Source organism: Scophthalmus maximus, chromosome 5 (genome assembly GCF_022379125.1).
Source record: "Scophthalmus maximus strain ysfricsl-2021 chromosome 5, ASM2237912v1, whole genome shotgun sequence".
NCBI lineage: Eukaryota > Metazoa > Chordata > Actinopteri > Pleuronectiformes > Scophthalmidae > Scophthalmus > Scophthalmus maximus.
The window spans coordinates 5,373,468-5,392,500 of NC_061519.1; the positions used below are offsets into that span (position 1 = coordinate 5,373,468).

Below are 19,033 nucleotides of genomic sequence, written 5' to 3' on the forward strand. Positions count from 1 at the left end.
ATAATAGGATTTGACTAATAATGGCTGTCTCGAAGCCGCCATCGGTAGTTTGCGGATTGAACGTACCAGGAGTTGCTCTCTTGTGTTCTCATTAATTACATTTAACCAGGCTCATGTAACAAAGTTGACATGGTGGGCGGTTCACAAAGGGGAACATGAAAAGTAGAAGAGGAAATTATAAAAGCATCATAATATTTCAACCAAAAGCTATGGGTTTCTATGTGGAAAAGACTGTAAAATAGTAGTTACGATACACTTATTTATACACACATATAAATATATATACCGCACCCACGTTGGCACGTTCCTGAGACAAATTATATACGTGATCACAGTTTTTCAGCATAAACTTCAGAGCTGCAACAGTTAACGTGATTCATCGATTACTAATCGACTGCTAAATGAATCGTGAACTATTTTCATAATCGATTAATTGGTTAATGGAGTTTTTATGAAAAAAAGAAGTTCAAATTCTATGATGTCAGCTTCTTAAACGTGAATATTTTCTGGTTTCTTTGCTCCTCTTTGACAGTAAAGTTGTGCGGACAAAACAAAACATAATCTTGGGCTTTGGGGAAACACGATAAGACAACTGATCGATTAAATCGAGAAAAGAATCAACAGATTAATCGTTAATGAAAATAATCATTGGCACGTTTGCTGAACTTACCTGCTAAAATCCCAGACGTGGCACCGCTCTCAGGAATGAGGACGATGAGGAGGAATCCAGTGGAGGAGATGTTGATAGTGACGGACGTGAATGATGAGGTGGAGGAGCAGGTAGCTCAGCTGGCTGCGGCCCGTTCCTCTTGCTGTCAAACACTGAGCAACGTTCCGCCGTGCACGGTTAAGTGCTTCAACAAGTTTGTGGTCTTTTCGTCCTTTGCGCATATATTGCATTTGTCGCGATTGGCATCCAGTCTGGAAAAATGGAGCCAAACGTTCTCTCTTTTAAGGCATTTTTTAGACGTTTCTCTGGGAGAAGGGTCTTTACCTTGTGCATCTGTAGCATGTTTGAGTTTACGTCTGACAATCACCATCTTCCTTAGATCTTGGTACAAGCATGGTGCATGCTTATTGGCTCACAGACGCTTTGATTTACTGCGGGAGTCTCTAAATTGGGTACTGAATGACACGTCATATTTTGATGCTCTGTAGGATCGGAGCGTTTCGGTCCATGCCCTGGCCGACTGACTGGTGCTGCTCGACAGCCGTTGGCCTTGAAAATCAGTTTGACACAGACGTGTATATCTCCACCGAGTCACATCAGGCCACTGCATCACACTCGGCACGGGGATTTATTGGCTCCCCCCCCCCCCATCTGACCTGGCACACACTATCACTCTCTGAGCTATTTTTATCCGTCCAGGAGAACGTGTTGGCATCCTTCCCCCCGACCTGCTCCCATAATTCCTCTCGGTGTCCAAACACATGCCGACAAGAAATAGGTCTGCAGTGCCCGGTGCTTTACAACAGGCTGCTGTTTCACATGAACAACTCCACTTACACTCTCATCTCACATTTATGTGCCTCTCTCTCTCTCTCTCTCTCTCTCTCTCTCTCTCTCTCTCACTGGCGTTCTCTCCGTGTGTAAATGATGAAAGTAAAAGTAATACATGAAACCGACAGGGGCATCTGGCCTAATTCCAGTAGAAAATGGAATTGGATTAGTGCTTCTATACCCGCAGCTGTGTTCACTTTTGTGTGTGTGTGTGTGTGTGTGTGTGTGTGTGTGTGTGTGTGTGTGTGTGTGTGTGTGTGTGTGTGTGTGTGTGTGTGTGTGTGTGTGTGTGTGTGTGTGTGTGTGTGTGTGTGTGTGTGTGTGTGTGTGTGTGTGTCGGGTGGATCACAACAATGGAGCTTGCTCGGCAGCAGCCAGCTGCCCAACAGGGAAGCACTGATGTGAAGAAACAGAGTTGCTGCTCAACATCTTGCGTGTGCGTGTGTGCGCGTGTGTGCGTGTGTGTGCGCGTGTGTGCGTGTGTGTGTGTGTCATCCATGGCAGATCAGTCATCTACGTGACACTGCTCACACTCATCATTTCTCCAGAGCTGCAGCTCTTTGTTACACACACTGCAGCCGTGTTGCCTAATCTTCCAATGAAGATAACAACAACTTTAAACGGCAGCTTTGTGCGGCTGATTTAACGGCTGATAATCACACACTTTATTTATTCGCTCCCTCGCGGCTGCACAGAGAATTGAGTTACACAATTACAGCGAATCGCCCTCTCCGAATGCCTGCTGCAAGAAATTCAATTTCTCCCCCCCTTCCCTCTGCAGCGCCGGCCCCAAAGGAGACAACATCTACGAGTGGAGGTCCACCATCCTGGGCCCGCCAGGCTCTGTGTACGAGGGAGGGGTCTTCTTCCTGGACATTGCCTTCACACCAGACTACCCCTTCAAACCACCCAAGGTGAGCGTTCCCCTGCAGCTATGCAGCACACCATTGAGACTTGATATTTTACAATTTAGTTTTTTTTACCTATTTTTACTATGAATAACCAAAAGAAAACCCAAATAACTGGAAATTCCCCAGCTTGGGATCGATAAAGTACCTATATATCTATCTAAAAAATACAACAAAATATATAGAAGTTGAATTTACAAAATAAACATATATATTTTTACATATAAACATAAATGCACGTCTCTCCTGCATTGTTTACTCTGTAAGATAAAAGTTTAACACACACACAAACACAGATACTGTGAAAAGGCTCAGGCATCGATATTGATATTATCGGACAACTGATATTATCAGCCAGGCTGTAGTTATTATACCAACATTTATGAAAAGGTGACATAATTTAACTCTCGACATTAGAAAGGATTATTAACGGTCAGTTTCTCTGACTACAGTAACACCAATATGAAGGGAAGGCAGATCCAAAATGGAGAAAGACGTAGCTGTACGAAATGGTGCATTCAGGGCTATTTTCAGCAGTGGATGAATCCACGTTTGTTGCTCTGGTTAGCTTTACTGGCAGAAGCAGCAGCAGTGTGTGTGTGTGTGTGGGGGGGGGGGGGGGTGATTCAAAATAAACTACTGTGTGTGTGTGTGTGTGTGCAAACAAAGGAGCATGTCACCCAGTGCAGCAGTGTGGACTCCTTCATGTGTTTTCACTGGTTCTTGGACAACACTGGAGCTGTGTGGCCACGCTCCGGAGACACACACACGTTACTTGTTGGTAGGTTACAAACTGTGGGTTACAGGTCGTAGGTTGTTTTGATCTTTTGACAATAAGAACAATTTGGGATTTCCCCCGGCCGTCATCCTCTATCTGCTTCTTGCGATTGTTTCCCTTCCTGTTATGCACGCTGCCGGCGTTCAGCAGCATCTGGCCTGCCTCCAGTGCAGCTGTGGAGTTTTTAACAGGTATGTGTGTCTGTGCGTGTTCTGCTGATGCAAGCGCGTGTCAGAATTGTCACGGCAGACTGGCTGCCAGTTCTGAGTCGTACCTCAGATTTTGCCCTGGGTTTTGGTTTCACCTCTATAAATACCATCTGTCTCGCCTCCGTCAGCTATTTAGAGACGCCTGATGGAGAAGTAAACAGGAAAAAAGGTAAACGGGAAAATATTTTCCTTATATCTGCCACATATATCCTGTTGCGACTTGCTTTTGGATTCTGGTCGTGAAGTAGAAGAGGAGCTTTTGAGCAGACGGCAATTTGCTTCTGATGCCTCTCTATGCAAAGCTTGTCCGTGAATATTCACAAGGATTGGACCAATACTTTGGTACTGTGGTGTTGAAGAAAGGTAACGCTCTCTCAATAACTAGTTGCCGTATTGTTGTATGTGTCTGTGATGCCGCCTGTTGATCAATTAGGCAAACGATGAGGCTGGATGTGAGTCCCTTCTCCCTCGTCTGCTCACACATTCAGCTTCTAAAGGGGCAAATGTGTTTATGGCAACACTGACACACTTAGTTGGCTCCTTATTTTGTTGTGTGGTGGAAATGGAAAAACTCAGAAATATGTCTCAGGTGTGAGGTATAAAAGAGTCATGGACTTCAGGCATCAGCATGGAAAACGTGTCCGACAGAATCTGAACCAGAGGTCCGGTAAAACTGCACAACTTCAATTAGAATTAGTTTGGATGTAAAAACAAGTGCCCCACTGTAACTTCGATTGGATTCCTCAACCTTGACTTGGCCACGTAACGCTCGGCAAACGTGGAAACCATTTTTACAACGAAACGGAATTTATTGAGAATTGAGTTACAGCCTTGCGTATTTGATCTGCAGTGTGGTGTGGAATACGACTCCCTGAAGAGAAACTCCTCATTCCCCCTTGACTAGCTAAAACCGCCTCATTCCTGGCAGCATTTACTGAAGGGGGGGTGGGGGGGGGGGGGCAGAGCCTCCCGCTGCCTTGTTTTTCCAGTCTGGCTGTGAACCGTGCCATCCAGCAGCTCACCGGCTCACAGTCACCAATCTGACAGCTGCAGCTGCTCACTGCGCTGGCTCACTCTCTAATGTTAGGACGATAAAGCCCGTTGAGGCCGACACTGATACTCTTAGATAAAGGTTGAGCACGGCGAGGACGCTGCTCCACGTCTTTGCTTCTTTCGCTCCAACGTTCCTCCTTCACAGGACCCGGTCAGCAGAGCTGTGTAGTGACGGGCCCACATCATCCCACTTCATCTACCTTCACCTCCCCGTGCCTTTGAAATGTTGTCTGCCTCACACTTCACCTGCCGGTGCATGACAGCAACATTCAAAACTGCAACTTTTAGTCCCAGGAACTAAACCAGGGGAGATTCGGCAACTCAGCCTGCTGTCGTTTCAAACAACCGATGGTTGCAACAAGCTGTTCCCCTCCAGTCCACCGGGCGGCTGCGATGCATCAGACTATACAGCAACCATGACGCTTTATAAATCGAGCAACGCTACAACTTCAGTAAACATGGAGCAGATTCAAGAGAACAAGTTCTGGCTGGATCGCTAACGTTGTTATGAAGATTCATGGTCGTGAGAAGATGATTCCTCAGACCTGAACACTAATGGATCTATTGCCACGATGTTTACTTTACATAATATATTGAGTTTTTATGGGCTGTATTTTCTCTAGAAACATTGTCATTCATAAACTCAAAATGAGAACGTTGGTCGTGGTTAGAGTCTGAAGGATGACACTGAAATATAAAGGGGGATGTAGGATTAGGCCCGTGGCTGCGTCATGATCTATTAGCATCAGCCATGATGAGATTACTGCCCGTTAATGAGACCACACAAGATATCCAGGGACCTGTTTTCGTCACTGCTAACCAATCTCAAAGAGGGAGGGGATCGACTCTGGCGACGAGACCTGCCCTCAACCAGTCAACATTCAGTCACCTCGTCCTCCCGCTCGCTCGCCTTTTCTCGCCGCATCTCCGCAAATCCAATCACGCAGCGGAAAGCGTCCTGTTCACCGCTTTGTCTGGTCTGTCGCGAGTCAGCCGCTCTCCCTCGCAGTCACGCCAGCGTGGAATGTGAGGAGGGAGGCCTCCGCTAGCCAGGGTTGTTTGTTTCTCATAAGAAGGGGATGTGAAGGGAGGAATGGAGAGTTAATGAGAGAAGATGGCAGAGAGGGAGGAAGGGGAGGAAATAAACGAGGATCAGGCAGAAGAAGGGAGACGGGGAGCGAGCATGTCTGGACTGCCAGTCCCGGTCGGCATCATCGATCCTCTTAATGATGCTGATGTCGGGGGCTCTCCCGAGCGCTGAAGGCCGTCTTCTTCTCCACACGGGGCCCGGCAGGATCACCTCGCTGCTGTACGGACCGAGTCATGAAGCGCATGTCTTTGACTCACTGAGAGCAGCAGCTGTCGTTTATCTCAGTCAATGATTCGCTTCCGCTTCATTGACCATGTGCATTTTCTGTACGATATCTTCCAGAAAGGCAGATGATGCAAACCACTGCCAAGGCTGCACATTTCAATGTGTTGCTTCACTGATAGCAGAAGGTTCAGAAAGGATCATCTGATTTTCTCACGCTGTGATAGAAGTGAATCACGGGGGTTTGTGGGCTGGAGTCATTTGAAGCAATCTTGGCCTAATCATAAGGTTCTTGAATGTGAACAATGGATCGGATGTAAGGATGTGAAGGATGTAGCTCGCAGCTCTTCAGTTCCTTTCAGCCCTGCGGAGCCTTTAGCATGATTCCACTCACCGTTCTGGTTTTACAACCTTCGACATTAACGTCTGGTTCTCTCTCTCTCAGTGCTCTCATTAACTTTGTTCCAGCAGCAGGCAGCTGTTTCCAGTGCAATATTTGCTGTTTCTGCGGAATAGCAATACTCCAATTACCATATTCATGATGTCGTCAACATGGTATTTGCATTCTGCCCGTTGTCTGACAGTTTCAGCCCTTTACCTGTTTGCTCCTCTCCTCCTGCTGATTTAATGAAGCCAAATTCACTATGAAGCTGTCGTCATGTAAATGTTTCTGTTGTCAGACAATGGAATGAAACACTGATTGAAGCTTGGCACATTAAGACAATATGTGCTTTTTTTCTTATTAAGTCTCTAAAGGAGTCTAAGAAGTTGATAAATGTAATGACAAATTCACTAAGTCGGTAAAACTACCTGTAAACGCCCCCTTGAGGATGTCATGTGAAGTGTTTGCGGCAATTCATTGTAAAAGAGTTGGGGCAGTTGGGAAACTCCCAATACATAAACTTCTATTTTTTTTTTAAAAAACCACAGTGGTGCGCTACTGTGTGTATACACATAGTTGGTGACCAGCTCTTGGACACTGGAGTGGATCTAAAGAGCCAGATAAAGAGTTGGTGGAGACCAAAACTGAGCTCAAAGCAGAGAACATTGTACTGCCTACATTCACAGGCATCAGGCCGCAACAAAAACAACTCCTGATGAATATTAACGTTGATTTGATCACACCCTCTCGCTTTCGTCTTCCCAGGTGACGTTCCGCACGAGGATCTACCACTGTAACATCAACAGTCAGGGGGTGATCTGTCTGGACATCCTGAAGGACAACTGGAGTCCTGCCCTCACCATCTCCAAGGTCCTGCTGTCCATCTGCTCCCTGCTCACTGACTGCAACCCTGGTGAGAGCCGCTGCAGCGCGCGCGCACACACACACACACACGCACTTCTTGTCGTATCTCTGTAGCCTTAGCTGCGACAGGCTGACTGACATGTCCATTCTGTGTGGATGATGTATACAGAAGTGTGTCACTGTGTGGCTTAAACCAGGCTCTTTGTAGAGCAGCAGCAGCAGCAGCATCAGTGTCCTCAGAGGTTAGACTGGCTTGTTGCAGTAATGGCAGCTGCCGGTTGAATCTGCAGCCGTTTGAACAGGATGTGTGACTCTTTTGTAGTCTTGAATGAATCATTCAAATGGGGATTAGCTGCTTCAAAAGCGTTTATGGTGACACAGTCTGTTGTGTAAAAAAAAAAAAAAAAGATCCTGATGCAATCCGAGATTTAATGGGTTCTTTCATGTCCCATCCTTCCGCCACGTTTTGTGGAAATCTGCTCAGTAGTTTTTGTGTGATCCTGCTGACAAACAAATCATAACCTCCTCGGTGAGTAAGTAATGACCGTAGCACATTCCTACGATTTGCGATTGGCTCCTTGACATATTGCGTCGTAAACGGCAAGCCCGGGCCTCTCCTGCTCCCCTTTCCTTGCAATCAATTTTTATCGGGGGGACCGGCTGGCTAAACACTGTCCTGTAAACAGCTGACACCGTTCACTGAGACGTCAACATTTTCAGAGCTAATTAGATCCATTACGACCCCAGTTCACCAGCCGAGCAGAGAGCGCAGCTGGAGGAACGGGGAATTCAATCTTGTCTTTTATTGACCAGTTAAGCGTGGATCCACTGGGCCTCGGGTACCACTACTGTTTAACATCTCTTGATATAAAGTATTACGTTGAGCAAGCAGAGGCGATAAAAGCATCATTACCTGCACAAGGTTCAGAGAGAGAGAGAGAGAGAGAGAGAGAGAGAGAGAGACCTGGAGGAATGTGCCAGAGAAGAAAGGGCGGGAGGATGGCAGCTGATTTCAGATGTCACTAGAACGGTACTGATAGTGAGGACCTCTGATGGAGGCTCGTGTCCTCTCTGCGGGGACTGCTCTTTGATGAATGTAGCAGCGAGAGATTCTCCCCCTCCGTGGGCGAAAAAATGAGAATAGCTTTTCCTCTTTTCCTCTTTTCCTCCTACTCCTCCTCCTCCTCCTCCTACTCCTCCTCCTCCTCCTCCTCGGCGCTTTCAGATGTTGCTGAAATATCCTTTAAAGTATGATACAAAAAAGACTTGATCATCACATCATCCAAAAAGAGAATCCCCATTATCACTCTTCCTCTCACACACACTTCCTTATCCCTCTTTCTGCCACTTGCCTCGTCAAAATGAGTCTTTTCTTCTTTTTTGTCTGCCTCAAATATTGAACGTGGTCGCTGGAGCTGAACTCCCCTAAAAATATCTCCCCTTCCCTCTCCGCCTCCTTCCGTCTGAGCGCTGGCAGGCGGGCGTCATTGGCACGTAGCTCATTAAAGCGGCGGGGGAAGAGGATGGAGTGACAGTTAATCAACCCTCCCACAGCTGACGCTCCTGCGGTCGTGCCACGCTGAGCATCACGGCCTCTACCTGGTGGCTCGTTGGGCCCGAGCCTCGTGCCACGTCCGAGCGTATCCAGGGCTCAAATCCGTTATGACGCATGTCTTCGCTTTTTCTCCCTATCTCTTTACCGTCTCAACATCTGTAGAACATCAGAAAAGTAATCTTATTTATTTATATATATATATATATACAAACCCAGAGGGATCCCTGCTCGGTGGTTTCTGCTGCTGCTGTCGGGGGTTAGCTCGTGTATGCGGCTGACGTGTGCTGATATGTGGACAGTCTATTATGGTAAAAGGTGTTTGCTTTCTCCCGCTCCTCTGCTACTTCAGGCTGTCAAACCTGTCGTCACGCCGGCCTCACCCTGCCTTTAAGGAACGCCCGACTCTCTGGATGTCAGAACATGTGAGATAAAAACGGTCGAGCTCCTGTGCAAACAACCAAAGTGGTGGAAAACGTGTTACGGGGGGGGAAAAAGACTGAAATGAACATGAAGTGACTTCCTCTGTGGAATCTTCCATGAACGTCAAAATGAGGTTGAGACTTGACGGCATTTGATCAGATCCAGTGTGGAATCCTTTATCCAAACAGAGCTGAAGTCATGAGGTTTCATACTACCTGCTTCAGTTCTACAGAGAATCATTGCCTCAAAGATATTACTCCGGCGCATCAAATGTCACCTATGAAATTGATCGGGATACAATATTTTTCTCACATTGCACCGCCTTAATTCGAATTGACATAACGTCGAGCAATCTCTCCTCAAAGACATTTATGTTGTTAAACTATGGAGGTAGTTGCGTTTATACTAAAAAAAGCAAAGCTTGAGGGAGTGTATACCTCATACGTACTTTCTCAATTTTCTCAAGACTGGTCAGATTGTTAGTTTGTGAGGGTTATGCAGATCGGACAGGGGCTTTTCACATGTATCTAATCTGAAAAGGGTCAGTCGACATGTCTTGTCAGACGAGGATAAGACAATGAGGTCATGGTGTGAGGATGAAAAACAGCACACGTCGTAACTGTGTAGTAATAAGACGTCAGATGACAGAGATCCACTCAGCCGTCATCAAATATGAGTATAAGCCCGTAAAAAAAACCAACCCTCACCATTGAATCCCTGGTGTTTGTGCTGCCTGCTCAGCCGAGCTCGTCGCTCTGCTCCGTCAGCGGGCCGGGCCCCACCGGGCCGACTGGAGCCCCGCAGAGTGCACCAGAGACTCGCAGGGGATTCTTTTTCTCTCCGGCGCCTCGCTGAGAAATTGACCAGCGGCACTGCGGAGTGAGCAGGAGCACGATCAATCGAGGAGCCGTCGGGAATTCATGATGGAGGCTGCTGACCAACCGGACGTGTGCAGTGTACCAACAGACGGCTGCAGGAGCCGGCCCGCCGCCGCCATCACCTCAGATTTACAGCGGCGTGCGCGTTTTACCGCGCCGTCGATAAAATCTGCCGCGCGTCACACGATACAAGCTCCACTTCAGACCACAGCAACGATAGAAACCCCATTCGTTTGACTTATGGCTTTTCTGTGGTTTTCACTGGTCGTAATAAAAATCCCCGAGACGACCGGCCGCAGGTGTCTCCGCCTCTTTAGTCTTCCTCACGTCATTTTGATGCCAAACACACAGCTGCTGCTGTGAGCCTGAAAACAATCTTTCATTGTATTCATAATGAACAGTAGATATAGTGGAAATTGTTTGGATTAGTATGAAACCACTTAACTTCATTATTTAAAATAAAGGTTTGACATGGTACAAACCTAGTTAATACATTACCTTCCTCATAAAGTGTTTTTATAACTTCTTCTTCATCAATTCCTGATTTTTATGTTACTTTGCACATTATCACCACCAACTTTCAATGGTTATTGATCTGTATTTATATGTATATGTATATATGTAGTGTGTTTTTCTAGTCTTATTGACCACTCAAAGCACTTTTACAATACGAATCACATTCACCCATTCACTCACACATTTCACACATTTTACCTCTCAAATTCATAAACTGCTGGAATAACTGTCAGAGGCAATTTCGAGGGATCGAACCACCGACCTCTTGGTTTGTGGATGAGCCACAGCTGCCCAGTTGATAAGTTGAAATGCATGAAATGACATGAAACTAGTGGCATCAATGTGTATTGTGAATTTATGATATATATTTATACTTTTTATTTATAATTCCTTTGCCATAAAACTGATCAATTATTGTGTATCCATAAAATCAGGCACCAATCCAAAATAAATAATTCAGATGTACGAGTAGCCGAGCGTTGATCCTTTGACAAGCACCATCACTCCATCATATTGTGGACGAGCTGGTTTAAATCAGAATGTTTCAGTAGTTGCTGCGACGCTTCTTGTTTGTCGACTCACTGAGTTGGTTCCTCTTGTGTTCACAGCCGACCCTCTGGTTGGAAGCATCGCCACACAGTACCTGACCAACAGAGCCGAGCACGACAGGATAGCCAAACAGTGGACCAAACGCTACGCCACATAGACCGGCTCAACTCGGCCAGGAACCCCCGCCCCCCGCCCCCCAACCCCCGCCCCTACCCAAAACACACCGCCATTCCCACACTCACACACAGACACACACACACAGACACCCTTCTGACACCTCCCCCTCCTCTGAAATCTGTGGAAGCACACCCGCCCCCGCCATCCGCCCTGCCCCCCCCGTCCCCCTGAGAAACGAACTGTTATTTGTTCCATGCTGACTTGAAAAGCTTCTTTTTTATACAAAGAGTCTATTGGGATTGTATTTTCCAATACACTGAATGTTGATATGGTCATGAAAAGCTTTAATACTGTTATTGTTCTTGTCGATGTTGTCCTCCTTCTCGTTACTGCATTGTGTATAACATTGTCGCCACCCTCGTCATCTTCGCGTGTATTATTCCCATTTCATGTGATGGTTTCATGTTCCAGTGATCATGCCGAGCGAGTGCGTTTAGTTTGTTTCCCTTCCAGTGGTTTTACAGCTCATGGTCGATGTTAGTGCATGGCATCAGGATGTGTGTTCCTCCGGCGGACATGTTCTGTCCCAGTAAGAGTTCTGGCATGGAGGGAGCCATCACCCTGTAAGATGATAGTGGTAGTTTGCTGTACATTTAATGCCTTGTGAGAATACATACTCAATTAAACACTGGCTGTAATGTGACAGAGCCCGTCTCCATCTGTTGCTTTAATATGCTGTGTGTGTGTGTGTGCATGTGTGTGTGTGTGTGCGCGCGCTCTGACCACTTCCTGTTAGGAATGAGTCGTCATGGGCTCACCACAGAGAGCAGAATGACTCCATGGTGAAACGTTACTCATGTCTTGCTCTTCTTCAAAAAGAATGATGATGTTATTATGACATTTTATTTGATTTTTGTTATTAGTCCTTTCAATTGTTTCATAAGAAATTCTTATACACTTATGTACTGCACCTTACACACGCAAAGTCACGTGCCCATGTGATTTTTACTCTCTACAAGTTACATTTAAAAATGTGCAGATGACCCGACTCACACCTCGGCCCTCTGAGAACCTGGACGAAACCTTGAGCACCAGGTCAAAGAGAGGCCCTGCTGACAGGTTGCATCAAGTCCCAGTGGGACAGTAAACGTGGCTCTAAGTCTGAGGAACAGTTACTTTGTGTGTGGAGGCTCATCAGCCGTCGAAACACTGCACATTGTTTATAGTGGCATTTACAAACGACGACGCTGGAGAGTTATCACGGCGGCAGCAGTCATTGCGGTTCCCGGGCCGATTTACGACTTTGACATGACCAGGTAATCTGCCAGGAATGCGCACCGATGTTTTTATTTTTTTGCTGCGCTGCAATGTAGTGCAAGGTTTAACGTGCCGCCGCACCCGCCGCCGCTCCTCCAACACAATGTTCCCATTCAAGTGAACGAGGGGGTTGTGTGTTTTCCTACACAGTGCTCCGGTCTGTGAACACGACAAGAAACTCCTTCAGGCGAGGATCCGACGAAAAGTTTCATTTCCTCAACAAAGATGATAGATAATGTGTACTACCACTGTTTACTAAAGTTCCATTCAGTGCCATTAACCTCCACCAATAATGTAGCGCTTCCTGTCTGTAGCCTGAGAGGAGAAATCCAGGGCAACAGAGTTCAGGGCTCCGCCTGCTGCTCCATCTTACGTCGGGTGGCCAGAAGAAGGATGGGTCGGGAGACAGTCACAGTGGGGCCATGAACATACTGTAACCTGTAGGAGCTGACATGGGCAGCAGCAAACTGCAGCGGTCCACAAAAGTTATACAAAAGTGTTTTATTACTTAATTACCCTGAGCAGAGGGGAATGTTGTCGTGGAGTCAAGAAACCTCGAGTCAGATTTTTGTTTCAAGTCATCAAGGTTCAATTGAATGTAAAATCGGTGAAAACAAAGCAAAAAACGATTCGGGGGTCATTTCTTGAGGCCCCTCGGCTCATGTGAAACCCGCACCTCGGCACAAGTGAACCAGCCCTCGCACAAACCTGAATCATGTTGCAAGTGTTAATATAGCCATCAATATCTTACGACGAACCAAAAAGTAGTCTTTGTCTCAAAACCTACCGGTCCAAATGCAGCCACATGCCCAACTCCTAGTCCAAGTCGTCTGCGCTAAAGGCCAAGTCGCGTCACAGGACTCGAGTCGAGACTGGACTCGAATCCTGTGACGCTGGCACAGGGTCATGACGAAGATTTGAAAATCATCACTTTTAATAGTGGCTGGACCGACTGAGGATTTAAAAAGAAAATCAGTTCGAAACGATGAAAGCCGGGGACACAAATACGCAGGGTCTTCTGGTCAAGCAGCTAAACTTACTTTTCACAATGCCAGATCCTTCTGCAACGCACTGTCAAGCACACACAATCCAATCGTCTGCGTGCAAGCAAACATTTCAGGTAGATTACCTAATGCCATTACAGAAACTTGACATGAAGTGAAACTGTAAGTTGAATCGAGGTGAAGACTTTATATTATGTGAGTTGTCTCTTTGAGCCCATTTGATCAGAAGAGATAAACCTGGCTTGAATTCATTCGATTATCAGTGTAAGTCCAAAGGTTTTCAACCCCATGTCTGCATTTCCATTATATTCTCTAGTTTAACAGAAGCATCGCTCGCTATCAAAATGTGTCCAAAGTGAATACTATGGAATATATAGAATACCACCACGACATCAGATTTCCTCAGTCTGCAGCCATGAGACTAAATACTGACAGACACAAGATTGGAAATATTTCCCCTAAGTTTCCTGATCTACGCAGATACACAACAACCATTGTGATTGGGTTCTGCAAGGTGCTTTGTGTCGTCCAATTTGTTGTTATGATTCGAAATTTACAACCACCAGCAGCGCTTCTCATTCACTGTCAGATATCACCAATCTGTTGTGTTCAGTGGATTCAGAAACTTGCTCGTCGTTGATACGTCTGTGACGTCCTCAACTGCTTTCAGTCCCAGAGCAGGATATTATTTTATCTTGCGAACAAAAACAAAAAAGTTAGATGATAGAATAATTTGTGTGCACTTGTTATTATCCTGTGAGCACAGAGTCATTCGCACCCACGTGTTGCTGTGCAAACAGGGGATGGATCTTGTGCACACTGCAGAGCAAAATCATTTTGGACAAATGAGAGACTTCTAGGGGGCGGGTGCTCCCCGAATGTCCCAGGCTTCTGGCTTCCTTTTTAACTTGACGGGCCGGAGGGAAAGAGGAACCAAGGAAGCCTTGAGGAAGACCCAGCAGGGTGTGTCGTCGATGGCAGCCGTACATGCGCGTGCTAGAACAAACTAACCCTGGTCAGTGGCCTCTTCACAGCAGCCGTGTCTGAGGTGGGGGGGGGGGGGGGGGGGTGCGCTCCGCAGCTCGGCTGTGCTTTTAATTTGTGGCTGAGCTGCAAAACTAGCAAAGTGGAGCAACAGTGGCAGAGTTAATTATGGTTGACACACCATTGGGGCAGAGGGGCGGGGGTGCTGCTGTGGGGGGGGGGGGCAGTCCTCATCCACCCTCCTCCCTTCCTCCCACATTCAGCTTATGTTGCGATTATTCCCAAATAAATGTATGATTGATCGGCCGATCCCACAAACTAATTACTACGGTAACTAGTTGACATGCTCAATGAGAGGAGGAACGATGGGTCAGAACATGGGTTCATTATTTTTATAGTTGATCTTATCTCAGTTGATCTCAAATGAATTGCCTGCCGTCAACTTTAAAAACCCTCTGAGTCACAGACCTCTGTGTCCTCTGTGATCGCTCTGGCCCCTGCATCAAGGACCTACAATCAACTACTAGATGTCACCAGTTCGTAGGTGTGGTTGAAGCTCCCGTGGCGATCACGACTGGATTCTCATATTCTGTGTCACATGGAGAAATCGAACAAATGAATAAAATTTAACGCTGACAGTTCTCCAGGGGAAAATCGTTCTCTCCGTTAGAAGCCACACACGACACACTTACACAGCGTCATGCTACGAGAGGTCACAGTGTCACCTCATCACTGTGCAGCAGCTTCCATGGCGACCACTTTGCTTCATGTGTATTTAACCTGCAGCACACGTCACATGTCACATGTCAAGACACTTTATCAATCATGAAATGGCCTTTTTATAAAAGTGTCACCCAACACGTTTCTCTGGCTAAAAGCTAACAGGAGCATTGTTTCATGACCTCCCAGTAAGTATCGTGCAGCTGTCAGCAGCTCTGTGATTGGTCGAAAAAGTCCACCGTCGACGAGCGTCCTTACAACGTTATTTCACTACGTTAGAGATACAGAATTCTACCTGGCAACAGCAACGAACTCATTTCTGATTGGAGGAGGGGTTCACCAAAGGAGCAAAGGAGCAAGGGCGTGTCAGCCTCCTTTGATGGCCCGTTCCATCTCACACCGTGAAGTCCACACGACAGGAGGGAGAGACACCTGCAGTAACCGGAACATATCGACACGCGTCAGTTTGCAGCGCTGCAGCAGGAACAGGGCGGACACCTGCCACAGGTGTGTGGAGCCACGAGGAGGCGGAGGGAGGAACTGAAGTGTTACAAACACTGGCTGGAAAGAAATGTCCAGTATATTTCTTAATGCTAATTATATAATTATCTTTATGGTGGCTTCTGGTTGCTTTGGTTGAAAATTCAGCTCGTTTGTTTGACAGATAATAACTTCATTGTTTGTGGAACAGGTGAGACTGACGACAGGAGTCAGGACGTCTGTCTGTCTGCCTGTCTCTATCTCTGTCTCTGTCTGTCTCTATCTCTCTGTGTCTGTCTGTCTCTGTCTGTCTCTCTGTGTCTGTCTCTATCTCTCCCTGTCTGTCTGTCTGTCTCTCTCTGTCTGTCTGTCTGTCTGCCTGTCTCTATCTCTCTCCCTCTGTCTGTCTGCCTGTCTCTATCTCTCTCCCTCTGTCTGTCTGTCTCTCTCTGTCTGTCTGTCTGTCTGCCTGTCTCTATCTCTCTCCCTCTGTCTGTCTGCCTGTCTCTATCTCTCTCCCTCTGTCTGTCTGTCTCTCTCTGTCTGTCTGTCTGTCTGCCTGTCTCTATCTCTCTCCCTCTGTCTGTCTGCCTGTCTCTATCTCTCTCCCTCTGTCTGTCTGTCTCCATCTGTCTGCATCTGTCTGTCTGTCTCTATCTCTCCCTCTGCCTGTCTGTCTCTGTGTGTCTGTCTCTCTCTGCATCTGTCTGTCTGTCTCCATCTGTCTGTCTGTCTCTTTCTCTCTCTCTGTCTGTCTGTCTCTCTGTCTGTCTGTGTCTGTCTCTGTCTGTCTGTCTGTCTGTCTCTATCTCTTCCCTCTGTCTGTCTGTCTGTCTGAGTGTGTGTCTGTCTGTCTCTGTCTGTCTGTCTCTGTCTGTGTGTGTGTGTGTCTGTCTGTCTGTCTCTATCTGTCTGTCTCTATCTGTCTGTCAGTCTGTGTGTGTGTGTGTCTCTCTCTCTCTCTCTCTCTCTGTCTCTCTGACTGTCTATCTGTCAGTCTGTCTCTCTGACTGTCTGTCTGTCAGTCTGTCTCTCTGACTGTCTGTCTGTCTGTCTGTCTGAGTGTGTGTCTGTCTGTCTCTGTCTGTCTGTCTCTGTGTGTGTGTGTGTGTGTGTGTGTGTGTGTGTCTGTGTGTCTGTCTGTCTGTCTGTTTCTATCTGTCTGTCAGTCTGTCAGTCTGTGTGTGTGTGTCTCTCTCTCTCTCTCTCTCTCTCTCTCTCTCTCTCTCTCTCTGTCTCTCTGACTGTCTATCTGTCAGTCTGTCTCTCTGACTGTCTGTCTGTCACTTCCGGCGAGCGAAGGCACGGGTCCAGCTGGAGCGTAAATCCCGGAAAATAGACGATTAAGTCTTTCAAAATAAAAGCGCCATAAACTCAATTCACGACCCCCGCTGTGGAACCCTACCTACCATACACCATGATGAGTCAAAACTGGCAACACGGGGGTTTCTTATTTTTACGAATAATATTAATAATCATGGTGACATTCATCTCTATTACATTGGCTTCTAAACTTAAACACATCTTTCACTGACTTGTTTTGCACCATTATGCCAAAAAAAATAAACAGACATAAAAATATGTCGATTAAAATACATATTTTCGGTATGAGTGTATGATAAATTGATATCTTCATTCCTGGTTTTCATGCCAGTTCTGTATTTAATGCATTAAGGTTTGTTTTATGGTTATTTCAATGTATTGTTCCGGTGTTTGCTGCTATGACACTTCAATGTTCCTCTTTATGGTCCAAAAAAAAATCTTATTCATAACTGACCATCAGTATGATATCACAGCCGCTGTTTGCACATGCTTTTATTTTTAAGACTCTGACCGGAACTGTCGTTTCGCTCCATCAGGTGCCTTCACACTGGTGCGTCCCGGCAGGCGGCGGAGATACACACACACACACACACACACACAAAGAAAGGTATCAATGAGGAAACGTTCGTGTGTTTTGGGGGGAGTCGCTCCATCCGGTGACCCGCTGCTCGTCGACGGACTCAGACATCGCCCCGTCTTCCTCGCCGTTCTCCGTCTCGACCCGGCCTCGGTCCGGAGTTCGGTCCCGTCGCTGCTCCTCGGTCCTTTCAGCCGAACTGTTTCCCTCTCCCCGGGCCGACACCGAGGACGGGCCCGTGGTCAGGAACCAGCGGAGTGTGTGTGCACTCTGGGACGCCATACCGCTTCGCATTGATTTAAAACCAAATGCAGGATTCCATTAGGAGAACCCTGAAATGTCCACGTGCTCCTTGGCAACACTTTCTGCTCGTGTGTGTTATATTGTCAGTCGCTGTGTTCAGGTGCCACCAGACTCTGAACTTACTGCAAATAAAACGGATGCGTCTTAATTCACATCACTTACAGTCAGGTCATCTGCAGTGACCTTTCTCCAACAGTTACAGTCTTCCTCTCTGCTCTTCCTGCTTATTGCCCATGAAGATTGCCGTGCAAGCACCAGCTCTTCCTCCTCCTCATCCTCCTCCTCATCACCATCCTCCTCATCCTCCTCCTCAACCCAGCAGCATGAGGCCAAGAAGCGAAAGCAGAGCCAGCACGAACAAACTGTCCACCAGTGCCAGAAGGTGAAGGAAGTGAATTGTCAGTGTGGAGGGGGATTGACAGTATTTGATCATTTGTGACGCGTGCCCCTCTATTTCCCTTTGCAGAATTCAGAAGGAACTGGCCGACATCACACTGGATCCTCCGCCAAACTGCAGGTGAGCGAACCGGTGTGCAGCAGCACTTCACACGGAATGTTTGATGTGCAATTAGAAGCATCCGGATCATTGATGTGTGTGTGTGTGTGTGTGTGTGTGTGTGTGTGTGTGTGTGTGTGTGTGTGTGTGTGTGTGTGTGTGTGTGTGTGTGTGTGTGTGTGTGTGTGTGTGTGTGTGTGTGTGTGTGTGTGTTTTCTTTTTTTAATGAGGTTCTTTCAATCAATGCGTGCAGTCATGTAGGCTTCTTGAATGTGACGCCTGTGTGCCAGAATAGAAGAAGATCATTTCCTTCTGAGTCCAGTCGGTCAAAGACAAACGTATCGGGTGGTAAGACTCAGAATAAGTGCCAACTGTCCACTGTGCCCTGGTCTTTAGAAGGTTCCTCATTCACCACTGACTCATAGAAACCAGAGGTAAACTCATCTCTTTGTGTTATATTCCTCTTTTCACATCTCATGCTGTTGTAGAGCCGAGTGTTGAAAACCCTTCGTCTGCTTTCTTCTGAGTCTTTTCATGGACCGTTCCTGACCACAATCAAAATGAGGCCTTTTTACATTGACTTCAGAGGTGACCGTCTCTGAGCCCGTGAGGTCGTCAACAACAACCAGCTGTACTGTTTCATCTCCTCATGTCGGATGGATTTGTGATTCTGCTCGGGGACATGAAAACAGACCTGGAGTATTGATACACTATTGTAAAGATATGTTTTAATTAGGACTGACTTGGTCAGAGATAGATTATGCAGACAGTACCGCAAGACGTATCA

General features: G+C 46.8%; 2 protein-coding genes and 1 long non-coding RNA gene across 12 annotated transcripts in view; all 3 read left to right on the top strand.

Annotated features, from left to right (window-relative positions):
• LOC118310570 (ubiquitin-conjugating enzyme E2 E2) overlaps window positions 1–11,745 on the top strand; it is a 47,763-nt gene extending 36,018 nt beyond the window's left edge. For both annotated transcript variants that reach the window (XM_035633609.2, XM_035633611.2), the window contains exons 4-6: window positions 2,283–2,415; window positions 6,909–7,056; window positions 10,985–11,745. In XM_035633609.2, the coding sequence (XP_035489502.1) occupies window positions 2,283–2,415; window positions 6,909–7,056; window positions 10,985–11,082 (379 nt within the window). In that variant the 3' untranslated portion in view covers window positions 11,083–11,745. The remainder of the gene's footprint in view (window positions 1–2,282; window positions 2,416–6,908; window positions 7,057–10,984) is intronic.
• Window positions 11,746–15,431: 3,686 nt separating this feature from the next.
• ube2e1 (ubiquitin-conjugating enzyme E2E 1) overlaps window positions 15,432–19,033 on the top strand; it is a 12,635-nt gene continuing 9,033 nt past the window's right edge. Inside the window, exons 1-3 of one of the 3 annotated variants that reach the window (XM_047332055.1) lie at window positions 15,432–15,574; window positions 17,947–18,132; window positions 18,217–18,267. In XM_047332055.1, coding sequence (XP_047188011.1) covers window positions 15,447–15,574; window positions 17,947–18,132; window positions 18,217–18,267 — 365 coding nt within the window. In that variant the 5' untranslated portion in view covers window positions 15,432–15,446. Of the gene's footprint in view, window positions 15,575–17,446; window positions 17,851–17,946; window positions 18,133–18,216; window positions 18,268–19,033 lie in introns of those variants that run through there. The other 2 variants (XM_047332057.1, XM_047332056.1) reach the window with 2 other exon arrangements.
• The window catches only part of LOC118310573, a 5,988-nt gene continuing 5,230 nt past the window's right edge, over window positions 18,276–19,033 (top strand). For 6 of the 7 annotated variants that reach the window (XR_004793800.2, XR_004793797.2, XR_004793796.2 and 3 more), the window contains exon 1: window positions 18,276–19,033. This exon is cut by the window's right edge. This is a non-coding gene — a long non-coding RNA (uncharacterized LOC118310573). The other variant, XR_004793798.2, reaches the window with a different exon arrangement.